The 20,563-nt window shown below is 34.2% G+C and overlaps 1 protein-coding gene across 9 annotated transcripts in view; it reads left to right on the top strand.

The window, feature by feature from the left end:
* The window catches only part of LOC129958486 (speckle-type POZ protein B-like), a 103,298-nt gene that overhangs the window by 31,439 nt on the left and 51,296 nt on the right, over window positions 1-20,563 (top strand). For 3 of the 9 annotated variants that reach the window (XM_056070983.1, XM_056070984.1, XM_056070988.1), the window contains exon 2: window positions 4,448-4,582. The exons of 1 other annotated variant lie outside the window; for it this stretch is intronic. In XM_056070983.1, the coding sequence (XP_055926958.1) occupies window positions 4,499-4,582 (84 nt within the window). In that variant the 5' untranslated portion in view covers window positions 4,448-4,498. Of the gene's footprint in view, window positions 1-4,447; window positions 4,583-5,122; window positions 5,162-17,521; window positions 17,799-17,829; window positions 18,134-20,563 lie in introns of those variants that run through there. 5 more of the 9 variants (XM_056070989.1, XM_056070987.1, XM_056070985.1 and 2 more) reach the window with 5 other exon arrangements.

Genomic DNA, 20,563 nt, shown 5'->3' with positions numbered 1-20,563 from the left:
TTTCTTTCGATTAAGTAAACAGAAAAATGTAAAGTAAGGGAAAAGGTATCTGTATAAAATGTTGCCATAACGCCTGTTAGATACCAGCAGGAGTGCTTTCCCCCAAAATTGCTCTAATAAACTTGTCATGCCATAGAACGCTTTGGTGTACAACAGTGATTCCTTTTTGGCGAGAATTTAGCCTTTTTATTGAATCTGTCCTGTCATCCTTGGTGATTAATCCCTGTTGATAGGATTCGAAAATCGATACGTTTTTCTCAATCGATTCAAACCAAAATTCCACTTGTACTCCACAAAATCCCATATCGAATGGGATATTTTGGAATGACGTGTTGATTTGGTGACTTATCTATTTAGCTCTCTTTGTTTTGTAGTTATTGTGTTAATTTATATTCGAACAACCGGACAGACAGACTTCCTTTGAACAAATTTTAAACTCAAAATTTGATAGAAATTTACAAAATTGGTGTAAAGACCGTATAACAAATTTCAACTGTTTAGATCAAAGCTTTTTTAAATTGTCACAGGCAGATATTTTCCAAAAGTGTGTTTTTCAAAGTCAGGAAGGTCGAAAAAGCGGAGATTTTTCGAATTTTTTGACGATTACCATACTTTCCCCATATGACGTATGCGAGAGAATAAAAGCAAAGTAACATGGACTAATTTAAAATAATAAATTAAAAATTAATTATGGTTTAAATTAAATTAAGAGATATCTTTCTCTCTCTCTCTCTCTCTCTCTCTCTCTCTCTATATATATATATATATATATATATATATATATATATATATATATATATAGAGAGAGAGAGAGAGAGAGAGAGAATGTATGAATACAAAAAAAAAGCAATATATAAATGAAAGAAAAAATGCATGCAAAAATATAATAACAAAATGAAAAATGAAAAACAAAGGGTAAACCGAAGAAATGAAGAATGCCTAAAATATCTGCAAAATGGGAAGAAGAAATAAAATGCAGAGAAAATGACATATCTTCGTAAAGTTTATTTTCTTTTCTGGTTTACTTTTCTTTCTATTTTTTATCTGCAGTGTGTTTTTATTTTTATTGAATCTAGCCTATTCTGCTTTTTTCTTTTATATTATTTATTTCGTATCCCAGATTTGCATCGCTTTTTCCATGTTTCCACATTGATCATTTGAAGTGAAGACAGTATCTTTCCACTTACTTGAGATTATTTGCATATTAATTCCTTTCGCGGTCCATATCATTTCGTTCCTTGATGAATGCGTCACATTTTATTTTCAATTTTTACTATTGGTTTACGACATATATACTTAATTCGTTCCGTCAGGATGGCGTAAGAAGCGCAAGGCCCAGTTGGAAACAATTTAGGCTCCTCATTTCCCAGACAAGTCTATCGAATCTTAAGAATATAAAAGAAATTTAATGAACGTAGCTTTTAAAAGCCTTTTTATTAGTGTGGTAAAATGTGGAATGTTTTAGAATTTTAATTCTATTTCCAATGCCAAAAATTCCTCATAAAAGCCTTTGAATTGATTTATTCGTGAAAATCTCCGGGTGACTGCAGAGATATTTGAATTCAAACCAGTCATGAACTTGACGGAATCACAATAAAATTTCAATATCTAAAATTGTACGTTAAGAAAAAAGAATCGAACAGTACAGCAAGGGAAAATGACACTTTTTAAATAAAAAGACCAGAGAGGATTTATTCTTAAAATTTCACTGTTTTAATGAATAATGCATTTCTAATAAAGGTATTCTTCAATAACAAAACAATGTTGGAAGGAGAACAGCCAGTCTAGAAAGGCACATTTAGTTTCAAGTTGAACCAGTTCAATGAATATTTCTCTGAAATTTACGCTGCTTAAAAAACGACTCAATGATAAATCGGGTAGTAGGAACTTTTATTTCACTTTCAACAATCGTAAACTATCATTAATCACCAAAATCAATTTTGAATGAGTTCAACTGGGATTTTCCCAGCCAGATGAAGGGATAATTCTCATGCATTCTGGGAAATGCCGCTTTCTTCATATTCACAATTTCCATTTCTGACTGAAAAATCCTCAGATGACTCGTTCAGTAATATCCCCACCACATCCTTGAGATCATTTTTTTTCATTTTCTATCTAGTATCAAATCATTATTAATAATACGCTGTCCCATATTAAAAGTATAATATTTGCAGTGACATAGTAGATTCTTTAAAAATATCATTTGTTAATTGGCATAAAATTAAAAGCATTTTTGGGAGGATAGGACACTACTCTGTGCCTAGATTTATTATGACTTCAAAATGCACGAAAAATATACGTTTTTATTAACATTAAAAGAATGTTTCTAATTATCTTACGTAGAATATTGTAAAAAATAGTTGAGAACCATATGCTGTTTCACTAGGCAAAATCTAAAAATGAAAATAATGCCTTAGTCGTAACTATTATGTCCTGCATTTAGTAACTTAACCTTGCAAAAATATTTAGAAGAATTTTCGTTTCAATTTTTTTAAAATATGTTTCTAATTAAAGTAAACAAACTCTAGAAGATTTCACAGGAAAAAGCGGGAAAGCATTTATTTAAGAGTTGACATCATTGACTGTGATGGAAAAAAGTGTTGCTGATTAGATGATGAATATACAAATAATTTGAATTGCCTGGCAGGCACATAAGAAAAGAAAAATTGAAACGGGATTGCGTGATAAAAAAAATAAAGTATTTCACTAGCATTATACATATCATTTATCGTTTTCTCTTGATACTGCAAATGATGTGTGGATTAAAGAATTCATATAGACAATTTAAGCCGTGGAAGAATAAGTCAATTAGAAAAAAGCCGTTCGGTCTAATTTGGCGATTGCTAATGTTTTCGGAAACATTACGGGACGGTTGTGGGAAAGATTTTATGAAACATCAAGAGTTCTATATGTATTTTAGTTTTGTCGAACAGCCCAAATGACTTCAAATGGGGAGTATAATGAACAATTAAAATTCAAAAGAAAACTATTGTCAAATTGCCATAAGGGATGCAAACAAAATCTGGCTGCCCACTATTATACCAGAAGAAGAAGTTTAAATGGCGTTGGTTTGCCCATAAACCAGTTCGAAATGTTAGTCCCACTGATATGAGTATTTCCAATCAAAGAAAAGATATGAGTGGGGACGTCAACTAGACTGATGAGAAATCACGGATGGGAGCAAAATGGGTCTTCGTATCATTGAGCTGTCTATTCTTCCAGCAACACCTTGGAAATCACAAAGGTGAGGAAGAGAACAAAATCACCAGAACTTGAGCTTGCTAGTATAATAAAAGGAAAAAAATCATTTTTTCCGTTTTATTTTTATCCATGACAAATGGGACCCGGTAGGAGCTGACTTATATATTCACACTAATTATTTTGTAACTCTCATTATATTAACCGAAATTGCAATGGATTAACTCGAAGTCAAGAATTAACAACAACAAACAAGTTAAGACCCGACCCGGCAACTTGTTCTGTTTCTTGATTCAAATCGTCACAGTCATAAAAAAAAAATCACATCGTCTGCGCATTGTTTCTATTATCCTTTTAAGTAGATTCTTTAAAGGAAAACTCCTTTTAACAGTTTGTACGCGTGATTATGTGTACGTATTCATAATATATTATGAACACGATAACCACCAAAATTTTAATTGGATTTGAATATCAACATATTTGCTTCTTCTTGTTGTTGTATACAGCCGGCCACTTATATTCCTCCAAATGTGCGTTCCACGACAAAAGAAAGGTACACACTTTTAAACTTTTGAATGATTGCAAATAAGCTCAGCAATTTTTAACATCAGGTCTTTCAATGTTTTAAGATTTTCTGACATCCTTAGTACTATGCTTATATCATTATTTTCAACTTTTAGATTAGTTCTTATTTCTGAAATTTTTATATGTTCTTTTAAATAATGAGCAGCGGTTCCAATTCCTACACAGCTGTATGTATTTTATCGCAATCTTCCAAATCTTTGGACGTTTCGGAAAATTTCCCATGTTCTGATATAATTTTGATTGTTAGTGGGTGGTAGCAACATATATGCTAAAAGCTCGGTCAGTTTCGTAGTTAGAGCCATGCAACTCACAGAGGATGAAAATGGCAGTGGTAATGATGGGTAATTTTCTTTTCCCCATACACTATTATTACTACCTTATTACTTACTATTGCAGGCAGAAAGATCATTCAGTAATGATCAGATCATAATGGATGTTTTTTTAAATGAAAGTTTCTCGATAAATGCAGTTCCTTTGATCTCAAAAATGATTTTCAACCCCTAACTTCCAATGCGTTTTACTACCTCGTGGGAAAGCTCTCATCAATTGCAATCTCTTTCCTTGTCATCCTTTATGAAGTTAGAGATGGGAAGAACCGGGGAGTGGAATTTCCTGAAATCTCCGGCTTTATTACTTAAGAGACAATTTTTTTTTTTCATTGCAGTGATCAGAATTCTCTTTGACGTCCTTTACATCTCTATTTTTTTTATAAGTGATGGCCGTCGTCTGCTGTTCAACTTCATCGTCTCCAGAGGTAGATCAATCGATGCCAACGGCCGAAAGTTGGTGCTATACTCAGGTATTTGTACGCTTTTTTTTTTGTATAGAAAATATCCAATAAAGAACAATTTAAAAAATATATTGGATAGTTATAATTAACCTGCAAGTATTTCAAGGACTCTAGAAAAAATTATTTGGAACATTGGAAGAAACTTATTATTTGTAATATCTACATCATGGGAAAGTAAAATATACGATTTCAAAAATGATTTCAATTTTTTCGATAGGTGGCGTTTTTTAATTGACGTTACTTTGCAAATTGAAATTATAACATATATTTCATCTGAACTGAATTCTACAATCTGTGGTCAATATGTGCGGCCCCTTTCAAAAGCTGCAGATGCAAGATAGTGTAATCTATTTAATGTGTCCTGACCAGTTTCTAGGAAATGATACTTTCGAAATGATTATGTTTGCCTTTATATAGATGAGTTTTTTTTTTTCAGATCAGGTGAATGAGAACATCTCCACCAGAAGTTTAACAGACTGAGGCTCAGAAATATTATTGAGTTGAATCCTTTTCTACTTTGCAATCTCATCATTTTCTATATTTTTACTGTGCCTGCTACGGTCTATGGAATTATGCTGGTGTAATATGGTAATGAAAACCATATCTAACTGTAACAAAAGCTGAATTCAAAGGTATTCGAAAAACAGCTCAGATCTTACAATTCTCTGTAACTGTCCCCATAAAGTGAAATGCACTTAACAAAATCTTTCGAATCCTCAGTTTTAGGAAGAATGAAGGCAAAATCAATTCTTTCTGGGGAATCTCCGGGTTGCGAGTGCAGCAAAATTTTAATTTTATACGAATAACATCTCAAAATATAGCCATGATGTTGATAAAGTCCTTGCTACACTTCTAGTAGACCTGTAGCTTATTACTGATCCTGAATCATTGCTTCCCTAATTTCTTCCATAACTTTCTGATTCACAACGCTTCGTCCACTAGTTCCAAGAAACAGCCCAAATTCTCAAGTTATTTCAAATTTACTTTTACTTTACTCATTTTCTTCAAACCATTCACTGGCATCAGTTCTTTCTCTAATCTTTTAGACGAAGATATTCTTGCAAAGCAGCGATATAGTTACTATTCTATTAACAGAGTAAATTCTATTTTCCACAACATCATGGCTACATTTTTAAAGATACTGATACTTAATAATGTTATACACGAAATGTTTTTAAAACTGAAGTAGTGAACATTTTGAGATAATTAAGAAATAAAAAGGCTTTAGCAAACTACATCGCCTATTATCGAAAAAACAAAATTGAACAAATTTTTTTAAATTGTGTAATTCATTTCCTCATGCTATAAATATTACAAATATCAACTTTCTTTAACCTCCTTTTGATAGTGTTCTTCTAGAGTCCTTCAAAAACTTGCACTTTAGTTATAACCATCCTGTATTTATTATTGTACTAAAATGTCCTGTATTAATATACTAAAAAATAATTTTTATTTTCTTACTTTTTAATTTGATATAGTAAATAATTCCTTACATAGGTCTACAAAAGTATCTCTTTAAAAGAGTTTAAATTTTGATAACTGCTTTTTATAGAATTTGCAGTACTCACTTTAAGCAATGAAATCCAATTTTTTAACGCTTACATGAAACTATTTTATGTTTGAGAACAGATAAATCATATCATATATATTTTGACATCCTTAATTTTATCACCTTATTAATACATATTTTGCATTTATATATTAGTTCTGTTATTATTTCAATGGCATATGAGCTTTTGAGAAATGTTACAATTCCTTAAAGTGACTACTTCTCTTTTTTAAAACCCCCTACTTTTTTTCCTTCTCTTCTGGTGAACTTGCCGTGGATTTTCTCTCCTTTGACATCCAACAATAATAGGTTGCCATTATTTTATTGTACTTATCGTCTTTCCATTTCCTTAATGTCTTTCGTCTTATTCCACACTGATTGCTTTTAAAGTTTCAGAATATAGTCTAGGAACGAAGGATGAAAATACACTTTAGAACTCATATAACATCCTAATCCTTTGTAGTATAGATCTCTTTACGTTACTAGAAAGCTAGCCACTACGGTTCAAAAACTTGCAGCTACAAATTACTTCTCTTGAGCTCATAATTTGCATTCTTCATTATTTTCTTGACATCAGGCTCCACAATTATCCTTCTTTCAGTCTCGCTTTAGATGAGTCTGGAAACAAAAGTATTTGAAATATTCCTATTTTTATAATGCTTTATTAAATCAGATCTATTTAAAAAAAACGGTAGATATCTGCCCCAAATTAATCTTTGAATTGAATACTTCAAACTAACCAAGGTCAGTTTGAAGTCTTGTTTATATGTGCATTAACAGTTTTATAGTGATTTGCGCCAAGGCGCAAAGAAAGATTGCAGATGGAAATTCTGCAATCTTTTCGCAGTTCTTCACCCACACAAATTCCCGCTGAAATGAAATTGTAAAGCCTCGGTCGTCCTGACACAGCTCAACTTAGAAAGGTTTAGTGTGTGTAGAAAAATTGATTATAACTCTGGATAATAACTTATCAATTATATGAAAAATATTCAAAACAATTTATTAAGCACCAATCATGATTCTGGAACTGATTTATCATTTGAAAAAAAATTAAAATATATTTATGTAATGATATATCTTAATCTAATTTAAATCCTAATTAATTTCCCAGTTTTTATCTTAAATTAGCCAATATTACTTTATTCTAGAATTTTTTCTTATTTTCTTTTTATTTTATTTTATTATTTATTACACGCTGTCTAAAAAATTGTTGACCATTTCAGTCTCTGACGCTCCGAGCGAAGAGATTAAAATCCCTAACACCTGCTCCTTACAAAGATTTTCTTTCCTTAAGTCGGCATGAGTCAAAGAAATTCCTATAAAATCACCTAATAAAATCTCTAAAGGGAAAAATTTCTGTAACTTTTGCTCTTGTGTCGCGATGTAAGCATACACATATCATTTCTTCCCTCGTATACAAATTATGCCCTCCCGTGGTAAAATAAATTGTTTTTTTCCAAAAAATGTCATTTTTTCGGTCCTGCACCTGCCAAAATTATGCTACGTTTATATGCAAAAAATTTTATCTTCATGACAAGGAGAAAAATATATGATAAATTGTCCAAAAAGTTATATCAATAACTAATCTCTTGTTAACCAAGTACCTAAATTTGCTATAGAAATAATCTGATGATGATTCTAGATATTGGCTTGAAAAATAATTTGTAAGAAAAAGAACAAGTATAAAGCGAAACTCATCATACAATAATAATTAGATTTCATAAAAACACATAAACGAAAAATGATGAAGAGTGATTCTTAATAACAGAATTCGTTGACAAAAGGTTTCATCAAATCAGCTAATGAAGTGGTAATATTTGGTCTTTCACAATGCCTCATATTTGTCTATCAGAATTTACTTTAGTAACTTTAAAGAGTCCTAGGAATTTAGGTCATAGTTTCAATTCTACATTGAGTTCTTTATATAGCTTACTAAGTCCCTTTTTCTGTATTCGAAAGTTCTCTTTTCTTGCTGTAGATTCTTCGATTTTCAGATTGTATTATTTTAATATTCATCTTCGCGTCTTTTCTAAGTAATTCTCGTTTCTTCTTCGATCATTTCTTCACCAAAATTTCGGTGAAGTGAACTTTATACACAGAAACACATAATGGCATTCAGCAATTGCCATGTGAAATTGCTTCAACTTTTTATGACTTTACTGATGTTTTTAATAGACAGTTTACTAGTTTAGAAGAACCTCCTAAATAAATAACAGTTTATCATTTATTGGAAATAATTTTTGTAGAACAAAATATTATTTAAAATATATAAATGTATTTGATAAATTCATACCAATAATATTGGTTTGCTCTTAAATATTTGAAGTTCGTACGTATTATTTGGGATAATGCTGCAAGTATTGAATTTTTTTAAATTATTTTTCCAGTTATCAGCTTCTATTAAACTGTAAAAAAACGCTGATTATTTTTAAGATTTTTTTTTTCTTCTCAGATCGGTGTTATTCTAAATATTGGTCAATTGTAGAATTTGATTTATTTTAAAATGCAAAGTAAAAAGAAAACCAAAATGCTCATTTGTCTCCCTTCTAAGGTAAAAATCCTAACGAAATACATTCTTTAAAAATCAGAATGAAAGGATCCGTTTTTATAAGCTTCTGAATAATCTTGACGCAATAAATCTTTGATAGCTGAAAAAAAAAAAATGAATTAAGAAAGAAGCAGAAAACTGGTGCATCCAGGTTAGGAAATGAAATAAATGGAGGATTTCAATTTCTTTTAACATTGTGGAATTCGGTTTTTCAATTATTTCTTGAATATGCTACCAACTGGTGGCAAAATTAAACTGTTGAATAAGGAACTAGTGTATTCTATGTAACATTCAAAAACATAAATCTCAGATTCATTTCATTCTAAATATTGAAATGGGATAAAATAAGAATAACAATAACAAGAAATGTAATATTTAATCTTCATGCCAATATAATCTTTCCCTTTTTTCCTTTTTTTCTTAGTTTGTATCTTTATTAATAGTTTTATGTTTTTCTACACTCATGTCCATAAATTAAAGAAAATTCAGAGTCACGTTAAAATCGAACCCTAAAATACATATATCACCAGCAAAATGATTACACACGTCTTCAAAAATCGTATGCAAATTGCAGGAAGTCACCAGATAACACCGATAGTACAACACAATGACGAGAGTGGGAGAGTGATGTATAAGGAATACAGGCAAAGAAGTAAAATTGTTCGCAAGCGCCTTTATAAGCCTTTCAGTGCAATAACCGCATAGTTATGACACAAAAGACGCATTTGGATGATTTTTTACGTGGTAGAATTATCGGCCGTTTGGAATATGGGCTGTAAAAACCCTTTCTTTCGCGTGGGATTTCTTTGGTGTGGTGATAGAGACAGTGATCACTACTTTTTAGTCCCAAAATTTTTATTCACAGGTTCATAAGGGACACAGCACAGGTTACGACACAAAATTATGAAAATATTACAAGAAACATCACGATCTAGCAGAGCGACCTTCCTCTGCTGCCTCTCAGCCAGTTCTCCTTCTCTCCCTCTTTCTCCTCCCCCACTTCCGTTAGGCAAGCGGGGTTACTCTCAGGGGTGAGACGGGTTGCCAAAATTGGCATGTCTTACACGCCCCACCGAAGCATAAAATTAGCCCACAGTGGCTGATTTTATTACATTCATGAATAATATATAAATATACAAAAACACTATAACCTACTTACAAAATTAAAAACAAATAAATACAAAAAGATAAAAACTAATATAACATGTATACTGGTTTCATACATATGCAAATATCAAAAATACAGACATAACTTTTTTTTTTTTTTTTGTACAAGTGATGAATTATTTCAGTCGTGATAGAGCGTCCGCACCTCGATGCTGTACACCAGGTCTATGTGTGATGGAATGATTCCACCTTTGTAGAGCCAGAGCCCAACGGGTTAGCTTTGGACTTTTAGGAGTGGTTTGGTTCAGATATTTAAGAGGATTGTGATCAGATATGATCTCCACCTTAGCACCATAAATCCACTTATCGAATTCATTCAGACCATATAGCACTGCCCAAGCCTGTTTCTCAATGCTTGCCCAGTTCTTTTGTGCAGCGTTGAATTTTTGGCTGGCAAAAACTATTGGTTTGTAAGACCCGTCAGCATCTTGCTGAGTTAAACAGCAGCCTACACCATGATCAGACGCATCACAGTGTATCTGGAATGGCAAGTTGGCATCGGGGTAGCAAGACTAGTTACCTCACAAAGTAATTCTTTCAGTTTCTCAAACGAGTTTTGTTCTTCTTCCCCCCAACCTACCTTGTTTGGATTATTCTTCTTGGTTAATTCCGTGAGTGGAGTGGATATTTCCGCAAATTTTGGTATATATGTGCGGTAAAATCCCATTAATCCTAATACGGACCTGACCTCTTTTTTAGTGGTAGGTCTAGATAATTTCTGTATTGCTAGAATTTTGTCTTTATCCGGACCATGTCTACCTCCACCTATAATATGGCCTAAATATTTTATTTGTTTGGTGGCGAAAGTACATTTATCCAGCCGTACAGAAAATCCTAATTCATCTAATTCTGTCAGTATAAGTTTTAAATGAAACAGATGCTCTTTAAAAGATCTAGAATAAATGACTACATCATCCATGTACGCCTGCGCATACTCTAAAAGAGATTTCAAGGCACGGTTCATTTCACGTTGAAAAGTACCAGATGCTCCCGCCAGACCGAAAGGCATGGTCTTCCACTGGTACACAGCATTATGCGTAGCAAACGCCGTCAACCGTTTACTTTCCTCGTCCATTTTTATTTGCCAATATCCCTTTAAAAGATCTAAGCTACTTAACCAATGGCCTGACCCTGCAGTGAATATCAGTTCTTGCAAATCTTTCATGGGAAAGACTGGAACTTTGGTGACTGCATTTAATGCTCTAAAATCAATGCACTTCTCATTGAAGAATTCTTTTTAGCAACGCAAACAATCGGATGAGCAATTTCGGATACCGAAGGTTCTATCAAGTCTAATTCTAAAAGTTCTTGCACTTGACTTTCAACTTCCTTTCTGTATGCAATAGGAACACTATAACGATGAGGCTTTTTCTGTACCGTATTGTGCAATAGTTCAATTTTATGAGTGCCAACCGCAGCTGGTTGCACGGGTTTAGTAAAGATGCGTTTAAATTTTACGATTAAATTTTTAAGAGTTTCTAATTGAGAATTGTCTAAATGTTTAATTTCAAGATTATCAAGAATTTCGAAAAATTTAAATTCTTTGGTAGCGGTTGGTAAAGTTTCAACATGCCCGAATTCTTTTTCTTCCTCAAAAATGACATTTACAGAGTTAGAACTAGCTATGTAATGTTTTAACTTATTTTGATGAATGTGCTTGGTAGAACCATCCGACATTTTAACTGAAAAAGAATGGGGATTACGTTTCTCAACGATAGTTGCAGGACCTTGCCATCTGGCAAATAATTTATTAGTCGAATCAGGTATTAATACTATCACCTGATCTCCAACTTTGTACACTCGGTTAGACGATCTTAAATTGTGATAATACGCCGCATTTTCCTGTTGTACTGCTGAAACAAGCTTAGCCTGCTCTGCAGCCTTCTCTAGTTTTGATTTTAAATTTTCCAGGCATTTGGAAACGGAAGTACTATTTAATTGTACATTATTAAATTTTCCTGTCCAAGTAGATTTTAGGATAGACAAAGGACCTTGTGGTTGTCTACCACAGAGTAACTGAAATGGCGACACACCTGTAGTTGAATGAGGTATTTCTCTGTACGCCCACAGCACATAAGAAATTTGTAAATGCCATCCCCTACCTTCTTCCCTGACTACATTATGCAGCATGTTTTTTAAAGTTCTATTAAACCTCTCCACCAACCCATTTGATTGTGGATATCCAGAGGTAGAGAATCTTGGACTGCTCCCTATTCGTTTTTCAAACTCTTTAGTCAGTTCGGCCGTGAAATTGGTTCCGTTATCAGACGCGATAACATTAGGAATACCTGTCCTTGAAAATATACTTAGCAAAGCTTCACATGTTGCCTTAGCATTCAGACTAGTCAACGGTATGACTTCGCCCCACCTAGTATGTTGATCAACCAGACATAATATGTATTTATGTCCTTTCGCACTAGGAGGATCAATTGGACCTATCAGGTCTACATTCACTACCTGAAATGGTAATTCAGGCCTCACGACAGGCGTAATTGGCGTTCTGTCACTAGTTTTAACAGTCTGAGTGAGTTGACACTCTTTACATGAGTCGCAAAATTTTTTGACATCCGTCCGCATACCTTCTCAGAAGAAAGAGTACTTGATTCGTTCTAGAGTCTTTTTAGAACCCATATGACAACTAAACACTGAGGTATGAGCAAGTCTGAGTACCTCAACGCGTCTACACTTTGGAATTACCAGTTGCCCAATACTCTCCCCGAGTATTTTGTCTCTGTGAAATAGATAACCGTCTACCTCATAGTAGTTACTTTTGCCTTCTTTAGCATGCTTCCAAGCCATTGCTAATTCGACACACTGTTCCTGCTCAGAGCGAAAAGTATCAGCCACCATGCTTCCCTTAACCGTCTCAGTGGTTACTTCCTCATCCTTATTATTAACCGTTCCCACTTCATCCCCACATGAAGTAATTTCACTTTGAGTTTTCTCAAAGATAATGCTATCCTGTGCTTTTTCCTGCAGATCACCCCTCAATTCCTGAGAGTTCTGAGCCAGTGAATTTCCTTCACTCCGGGCGCCTCCCAACATGTTTAGAATATCCGGTGGAAGCAACACATCCTCCACCAAAACATCTGCTAAAGCACATAAAACTTGCTGATGCACCACATTAACTTGGCCACCAGTAGCAAGACTTAACGGAACGTACACTAAAGGACATTTAACCGCCGGACCAAAAATACCCTTCAAATATATTGTAGAAGCACCTTCGACTGAAACTTCAGGAACTAAGTCCCTTTTGACAACTGTAATTTCCGTGCCAGAATCCACTAATGCTTCGGCTAGTTTCCCAGCTACACTGACAGATACCTTTGCCAATTTACAAAGTTTGTCTTCAATAGCATGCCTAGGAATTACTCTACCGAGTAAATCCACCCTAGCAGCTACTGTTTCCCTTTTTGATTCTGCTTCTGCACCCTCAGCGGAAACCTTGTTTACCTTAATCTTTTTATAGTCTGCTCCGTTAATTTTCGGACAATCTCGTCTAAAATGTTTATCGGAGCCACAAGTGTAACAAGTTAGCTTTCTAACTTCTGTGATTTTTGATTTTTCAAAATTTTTCTTAGGGCAAAAATTACTATTATCGGTCTTCTTCTCATTGAACTGTTGTTTTCCCCAATTACCCTGAAAACCTCTTTCATCATAATCATTTCTTTTGGCTCTCACTGACCCGTCATAGGATTTACCCTTGGATGCATAGAATACATCACAACGTTTACCCATTTCCTTTGGCTTAAACCAACTTTCCCCCTGTAGCACACCTATATGGGTTGCCGTTTCGGAATCCAATGTTTGGAACATTTTATCTGCTACAATGAGTTGATTTACAGTCTCAAAATCACTAGCACCCCTTGATTTGCAATAATACACCCACATGGATGTTAACCGAGATGCAAATTGAGAAAATGTTTCATCGTTGTTACGTTTAGCTTTGCGAAAATTTTCTAAACACAATTTCGGTGAAGGTTCGTACTCCTGTAATACTATTTTCTTCAAAGATTCATAATTTTTTAATTCGCCTTCTTCTATATTAACTAACAAATTAGACACTTTGTCTCCTAATAAACAAAGTAACACTTTTGGTTTAAATTCATCACTAACATTTTCATTTACAAATGCCTTTTCTAAGCTTGAAAAGAAATAGTCCCATCCGTCTGACTTACTAGGAATTTTAACTGTTAAGAACCTAACCATCCTAACTATTTCATCTAATGATTTTGCACGCACGACTTGATCACTATTTTGAACCAAATTTTGATTGATCCTGGATAATTCCACTTCTAGACGAAGTTTTTCGAGTGCGAACTTTTCCTTTTCCCTCTGTACTTGTAACTCAAATTCCCTCTCTTGTTTTAGTTTATTTTCATTTTCAAGTTTTTGTTCCTGTTCTAACCTTCCAGCTACGATAACTTCTAAATATTCTTTTGCCTCTTCCTCGTTATAATGTTTACTATCTAAAATTAATTTTTTCAGAATTACTTTAGACATGGTTTCGTCTGGCGACTCACCTAAATCTTGTGCTAGACAGATTAGGTCTGCCTTTTTACTTTTATTTAAAAAAGACATTTTTCAAGCTAAACCTAATGCCAAATTGCCTTACAATAATTCAAATCGAAATTAGATACTAACTAAAAAAAAATGAACTAAAATAAAAAAAAAAATCTTACAATGAAATTTCTGGAAGATATGTTCTATAGATACTGTTATTAAGAGTTTAGATTTATAATACTTGAAGAAATTATATGTTTGCAAATAGAAATAACAATATACATAATTTACATACATAAATATATATATCAAAACTAAAAAAAATACCCCTAAACTATATATAAACAGGCTTAACAAAATTTCATTTACTTTATTTTTAACAAAATAAAAAGGTTTGCATCACACAATTTATCTTTAATACCAACTTAAGTATTTTTATACCTAAAGAGAGCAATTTATTACTTCTAACCGGAAATGATAGATCCTTAAAATAAAATATTACACTCTTAATCTCATAGAGAACAAGTACAAAGATTAAACGTATCACCGGAAACAAAATATCACTATACTGATGTTTTCAAAATCACCTCGTACAAACATCTGCAAAGCAATAAACATATCAAGGGAAACAGAGTGCATCCGTTTCTCCCCTACACGAAATGAAATAAAAAAAAAAATGCATCCGCGCCAGCTCAGGGCAGACAGAAACCAGATGTTGTTTGGGCGGGGTGGTCTTCTGACCCCCACAACAAAATGTCGCACTGGCCGTCAGCTCAAGACAGGAAGAATCTAAATTTGTCTGGCTTTGCTTTAGTTTTCATTAAAATACATGCATATTACAAATACACAAAATATTTCCAAACCATCAGTATACTATGAAAATTTATATTTCAATACAACATTTAATTATTTTTTAGCATTAAAAAAAACATGCATATTACAAATACACAAAATATTTCCAAACCATCAGTATACTATGAAAATTTATATTTCAATACAACGTTTAATTATTTTTTAGCATTAAAAAAAACATGCAGATTACAAATACACAAAATATTTCCAAACCATCAGTATACTATGAAAATTTATATTTCAATACAACGTTTAATTATTTTTTAGCATTAAAAAAAATCGAAGCAATAGGGTCTTCTTCAGCACTTGAGATATAATTGCACAAAGGTTTACAGTACTCACGGTTTGTTGTCATTGGAGGTAATAAAATTACTTCCCAAACGGATGAACCCAAATAGAACCATTCAGTAGGCCTGATCTTTTTCTGGAGCCAGGTTCTGAACTCTTGAGCACTGAATTCCTCAGCACCAAAACTTGAAAACTCAAGAACTCCGCACTGGTGACGATGACTAAGATGAGAAAGAACTCCATTGCAGACCAAGAATTCCACTGGTTACGACGACCAGGAATTCCATTGATTACGATGGGTATTGAGGGTCACTGTACCGGTCACCTATTCTGTGATTTGTCTCTGCTCACATCCCATGTAGCTGCCACCAATGTAAAAACCCTTTCTTTCGCGTGGGATTTCTTTGGTGTGAGCGATAGAGACAGTGATCACTACTTTTTAGTCCCAAAATTTTTATTCACAGTTTCATAAGGGACACAGCACATGTTACGACACAAAATTATGAAAATATTACAAGAAACATCACGATCTAGCAGAGCGACCTTCCTCTGCTGCCTCTCAGCCAGTTCTCCCTCTCTCCCTCTTTCTCCTCCCCCACTTCCGTTAGGCAAGCGGGGTTACTCTCAGAGGTGAGACGGGTTGCCAAAATTAGCACGTCTTACATGGGCGTACCCAGCTGGAAGTATCCGAGGACCTTGGAATCGCCCAGAGTGTCATCTCCAGGCTTTGGCAAGGATTCCAGGATGCTGATAATGTGAGTAGATGCTACAGCACAGGTCACCCCCGAGTTACAGAGCACAGCATCAGACCTATCTAGTCAGCTCTCTTCAGCCACTGGTACAACGATTCAAGGCAGACCGTGTACAGACGCTTAGGGCAGATTGGTCTATGTGTTCCACTCACATGTGTTCTGGCTGTCACATGTGTTCCACTCACTGCCACTCACTATTGCCTGCGGTTAGCCTGGAGTAAAGAGCATGCATTGTGGACACCGCAACAGTGGGTTTGTGTGAGGTTTTCCGACTAGTCCAGGTTTAGCTTGCAGCCTGATTCTCACCAGACATTCATATGGAGAGCACCAGCTACCCGTTACCACCAAGACAACATCACTGAACGACACCGTTACGGTGATGCAGGATTGCTCGTTTGGGGAGGATTTATTCTGGTTCCAGAACTGACCTGCATGTTCAAATTGGAACCATGACAGGCCAGATTTCTCGGGACGTCATTCTGGAACAACATGTTCATTTGTTTCGGGGCGTCATGGGCTCAGAATTCGTGTTTATGGATGACAACGTCTCTCCTCACCGCGCAAACATCGTAAACGAATGCCTTTGATCGGAGGATATCACCCGTACGGACGGGGCAGCATTCTCACCGGCCTTGTATCCAGTACAGTACTTGACCGACGAGTTACAGCCCGTCAATCACCTCCTACATGTCTACCGGAGAGCATTCCTTGATGAGTGGTGTAATATTCAGATCGATAATTTGATACTCAGCATGCCTATTCGTTAAAAAAAAAAGAGAGATTCATGATGAATATCGTAATTTAATCAGTGAATCGTTTGAATAGAATGCGATTTTAAGAAAAGGCATAAATTGTGAAACACAAGTGCATAAATTTAAATCATTGACATTTTTCTTTGTGAATACCATGATATTCTGATATGATTGGAAAAATTAAATTAACTTATTAATTTTAATAAATAAGAAATGACTCTTCAATTTTTTGAAATGTTTTGTTGAATTTTTATCAGAATTGCTAAATTATTTCCATTCATTACAGAATAATTCAGTAAATAAGGTCACAACAAGAAATGAAACTCAGACTTTGATTAAAGCTTTTGCTCTTTTTCTTAAATAAGAAATTTGTTGAACTCAAAAGAGTTTTTTTTTTTATGAAAAATTTATTTTTAAAGTAAATGATGCAGACATCACTAGAAAGAAAGCAGCTTCATTAAATATTTATGTCAATATATAAACCAACTCTATAACGATATGTTGAATGAAACTCATTTTATCTTTATTTTCTAATAGAAAAAGAATTCCTTTTGAAGCAAATCATGTAAGGAGTAGGATCATCTTTTGAAATCAGACGAAAACTCTGCCATGCTTGATTAGGGGCTAGTGGTGAAGTCGGAGAAGGAAGGTTCGTAACTCTTCTTCTAATGACCCATTGCTATGGGAGATTAAATCCCACTTCAGAGTCCTCCTGTAGACGTGGTACCAATTCAAGTGTCTTCACCCAGCTGCAGCTGCAGTGAAGTGTCACTACTTCTACGAACAATCTTTGTTTTACCTCAAAAATGGAATGGTAATATAATTTAACTGAATTTAAAAGCAAAGCTTATTTCTTCTCCTTTCAGTAATGACTACAAACAGCGTCATTACTCAAATATGTGAACGCAGAAAATTTTGATGCGATTAAGATGCATTAGATTTCTTCTGTTCGGGCACCCTGTTTGTGATAATAAAATGCTGATCTATGAATGATAATTAAAAGTTATTCAACAAAAGTGTGAAGGGGAAACAGAACCACAAAACAGCTAATGAATAGAGACGAGCGTGGATCTTATCAACTGAACTGATCCGTTACTGCTACTAATGACTACTGAAAGTAACAATAAAATAAGATAAAAAAAAAAGAAGGTAAGTTAATCAGTCATTCGAATCGTCGAAGCGACAACTTCACGAGATAGTGTTTCCTTTATAAGTGAGCTTCTCTCTCAAGCCTAAGAAATAAATATCTTGTCATCTGAACTAAACTCTTACAACTATTAGAAATTATTGCTAAATGTCGGAGAAACGGTTAGCGGTTCATTGATATACGATTCGTTGATATTGCACTCATACGTCCCGAATGTACTGAAAATCGTAAAGGTGTATTAATTCCAAGGGAAAATATATAAATCTATTAATACTGAAAGCCCCAAGGAAAAATATATAAATGTATTAATACTGAAAGTCCCAAGGAAAAATATATAAATCTATTAACACTGAAAGGCTTGATGATGTCGTGTCCGCGTTACCACGGAAAGTGGGTGCAGTAGCTTCTGAGGGTAAAGACCCCTCAGCACCCGAAGGCAGAAGTCTGACTTCTAGCTGATATGAAGATGACACACACACATTCGCTTGCACAACCCCTTTTTACAGGAAGGCACATTCACACACACCTCGCAGATAGAACATAGATGAAGATATACCATGCCCGAACCGGGATTCGAACCCGGGACGCCCTGTTCACGAGGAAGATGCACTACCCCTATGCTAGGACGCCGGCACTGCGAGGTTTCAAACGCCCGTTTAACAAAACCACGGCGGGCGTCCGAGACGCCTGGATATTACTGCGAAATCCTCAGCTTTAAATGAAGTGTGATTGATTGAATACTTGCGGTTTGCTCGTTAGAGACGTTGAATTTAAGGGGCAGAGAGGTTTTCTGACTTTCAAAAGTATGGACTTATAACAATTACCTATATATGCGGAAAACCATCATTCAATTGATAATAAATATGGCTCTTAAACTAAAACAATTAAACAGGAGAATAAAAGAATCGTCCGCCAACTGTTAAAAATGGGCGTGGCAACGTCGTTTCTGTTTACATTTATTTCACCAATGTTTTAATTTTTTTCTCAATATTTCTGGAAATTTTACTCGTTAAACTTTTGTTCCAATTAAAATACCAATATGTTCAGAAACGATAGGACATTTTTTTTTTTTTTGAAAAATGGGAAAATTAAGGGTCCCGAGACCCTTAATAACCTTCAGTTTCAATAGGGCTATCTTTTGTATATCAATCCTTTAAGAATACGGGCTGTCACAGTGATCGGGTAGAGAATTTTCCTGATTTTTGAAATTCTGGAATTCCAAAATGCTAAGGCACCTGGATTCGAATGATCTAAGGAATTCTGCTTGTTTTTTGAGCATTAAGGGAGGTCATCACAACTTCTATCAATATCCGTATTTCACGCCACTAATAGCTTCTCAGATTGACTAGCCCGATTAAAATCAGACATGGGGATAGGGTCACTGTATTTTTTAAGTGTTATTTCGGGACAGGGGGTCCTGACGCATGTACGTAGCCTTTAATCCATTCCTCGGTAGAGCCACTTATCAAGGTTTAATTAAATTAATCGATTATCTGATTGAATCTGAAAAAGATGATAATGATTGAACTGTGAAAATATTAAAATGATAACGTAAGCATACAAGTATAGAAAATTTCAAAATTCCATCCTTATTAACATAGAACAAGTCAAATGAAATAAAATTTTGAAATAAAGTATCGCCCTTCTTTTGGAGGGTTGGTTTTTAGTAACATTGAATAATTGATTTAAAAAATTATTAGGATAATCCATATGAAATTATCAGTTTGCTTTACTAATATTATTGCAGTCACAAATTTATGAAAATTGCATGCACATATTCAAAACCCTGCTTATACTCCAGGGCTTAAAATTTGAGATAAGCTGGGCAGTCGATATATTGCAGTGCAAACTCCTTGTGCTTATATAAATGAGAAACTAAAGTAATCCAATAAATTTGAGATAAGCTGGGCAGTCGATATATTGCAGTGCAAACTCCTTGTGCTTATATAAATGAGAAACTAAAGTAATCCAATAAATTTCTTAGCTCAATATATAAGATACGTCCAAATGAAAATGAGATTATGGAATTATGCTACAGACCCGAATAATTTTCTACATTATTCCTTGGAAAGAAATGGTCTCGTTCCCCTACTTAGAGTCTATACTTATTTTCATAGAAGGATTTATCCCTACACTACAGCTCTAGTAAACAGAGCTGTCTTATTGCTCATAGGTTCAAGAAAAATATATCATTTGTATTTGGAATATAACATCCTAAATTATTTGTATAAGGAAGCACCTATGTTTATATATCTCTCCGACCTTTTATGTTTATTTATTTATTTTTGAAAAATAAGAAAATCAAATTTTAGACAATTCTATATAAATGAACTAGTAAGAGTTGCTCAAGGGAAAAGATTCAGAACCTCTTCCAGTTACCCAATTACCTGAACCTAATCTATCGATATAGAAAACAGAGCATTCTTTTCGAC

The sequence above is a fragment of the Argiope bruennichi genome, chromosome X1 (genome assembly GCF_947563725.1).
Source record: "Argiope bruennichi chromosome X1, qqArgBrue1.1, whole genome shotgun sequence".
Lineage (NCBI taxonomy): Eukaryota > Metazoa > Arthropoda > Arachnida > Araneae > Araneidae > Argiope > Argiope bruennichi.
Note: the sequence above shows the minus strand (reverse complement) of the source record. Positions and strands in the feature narration are given on the sequence as shown.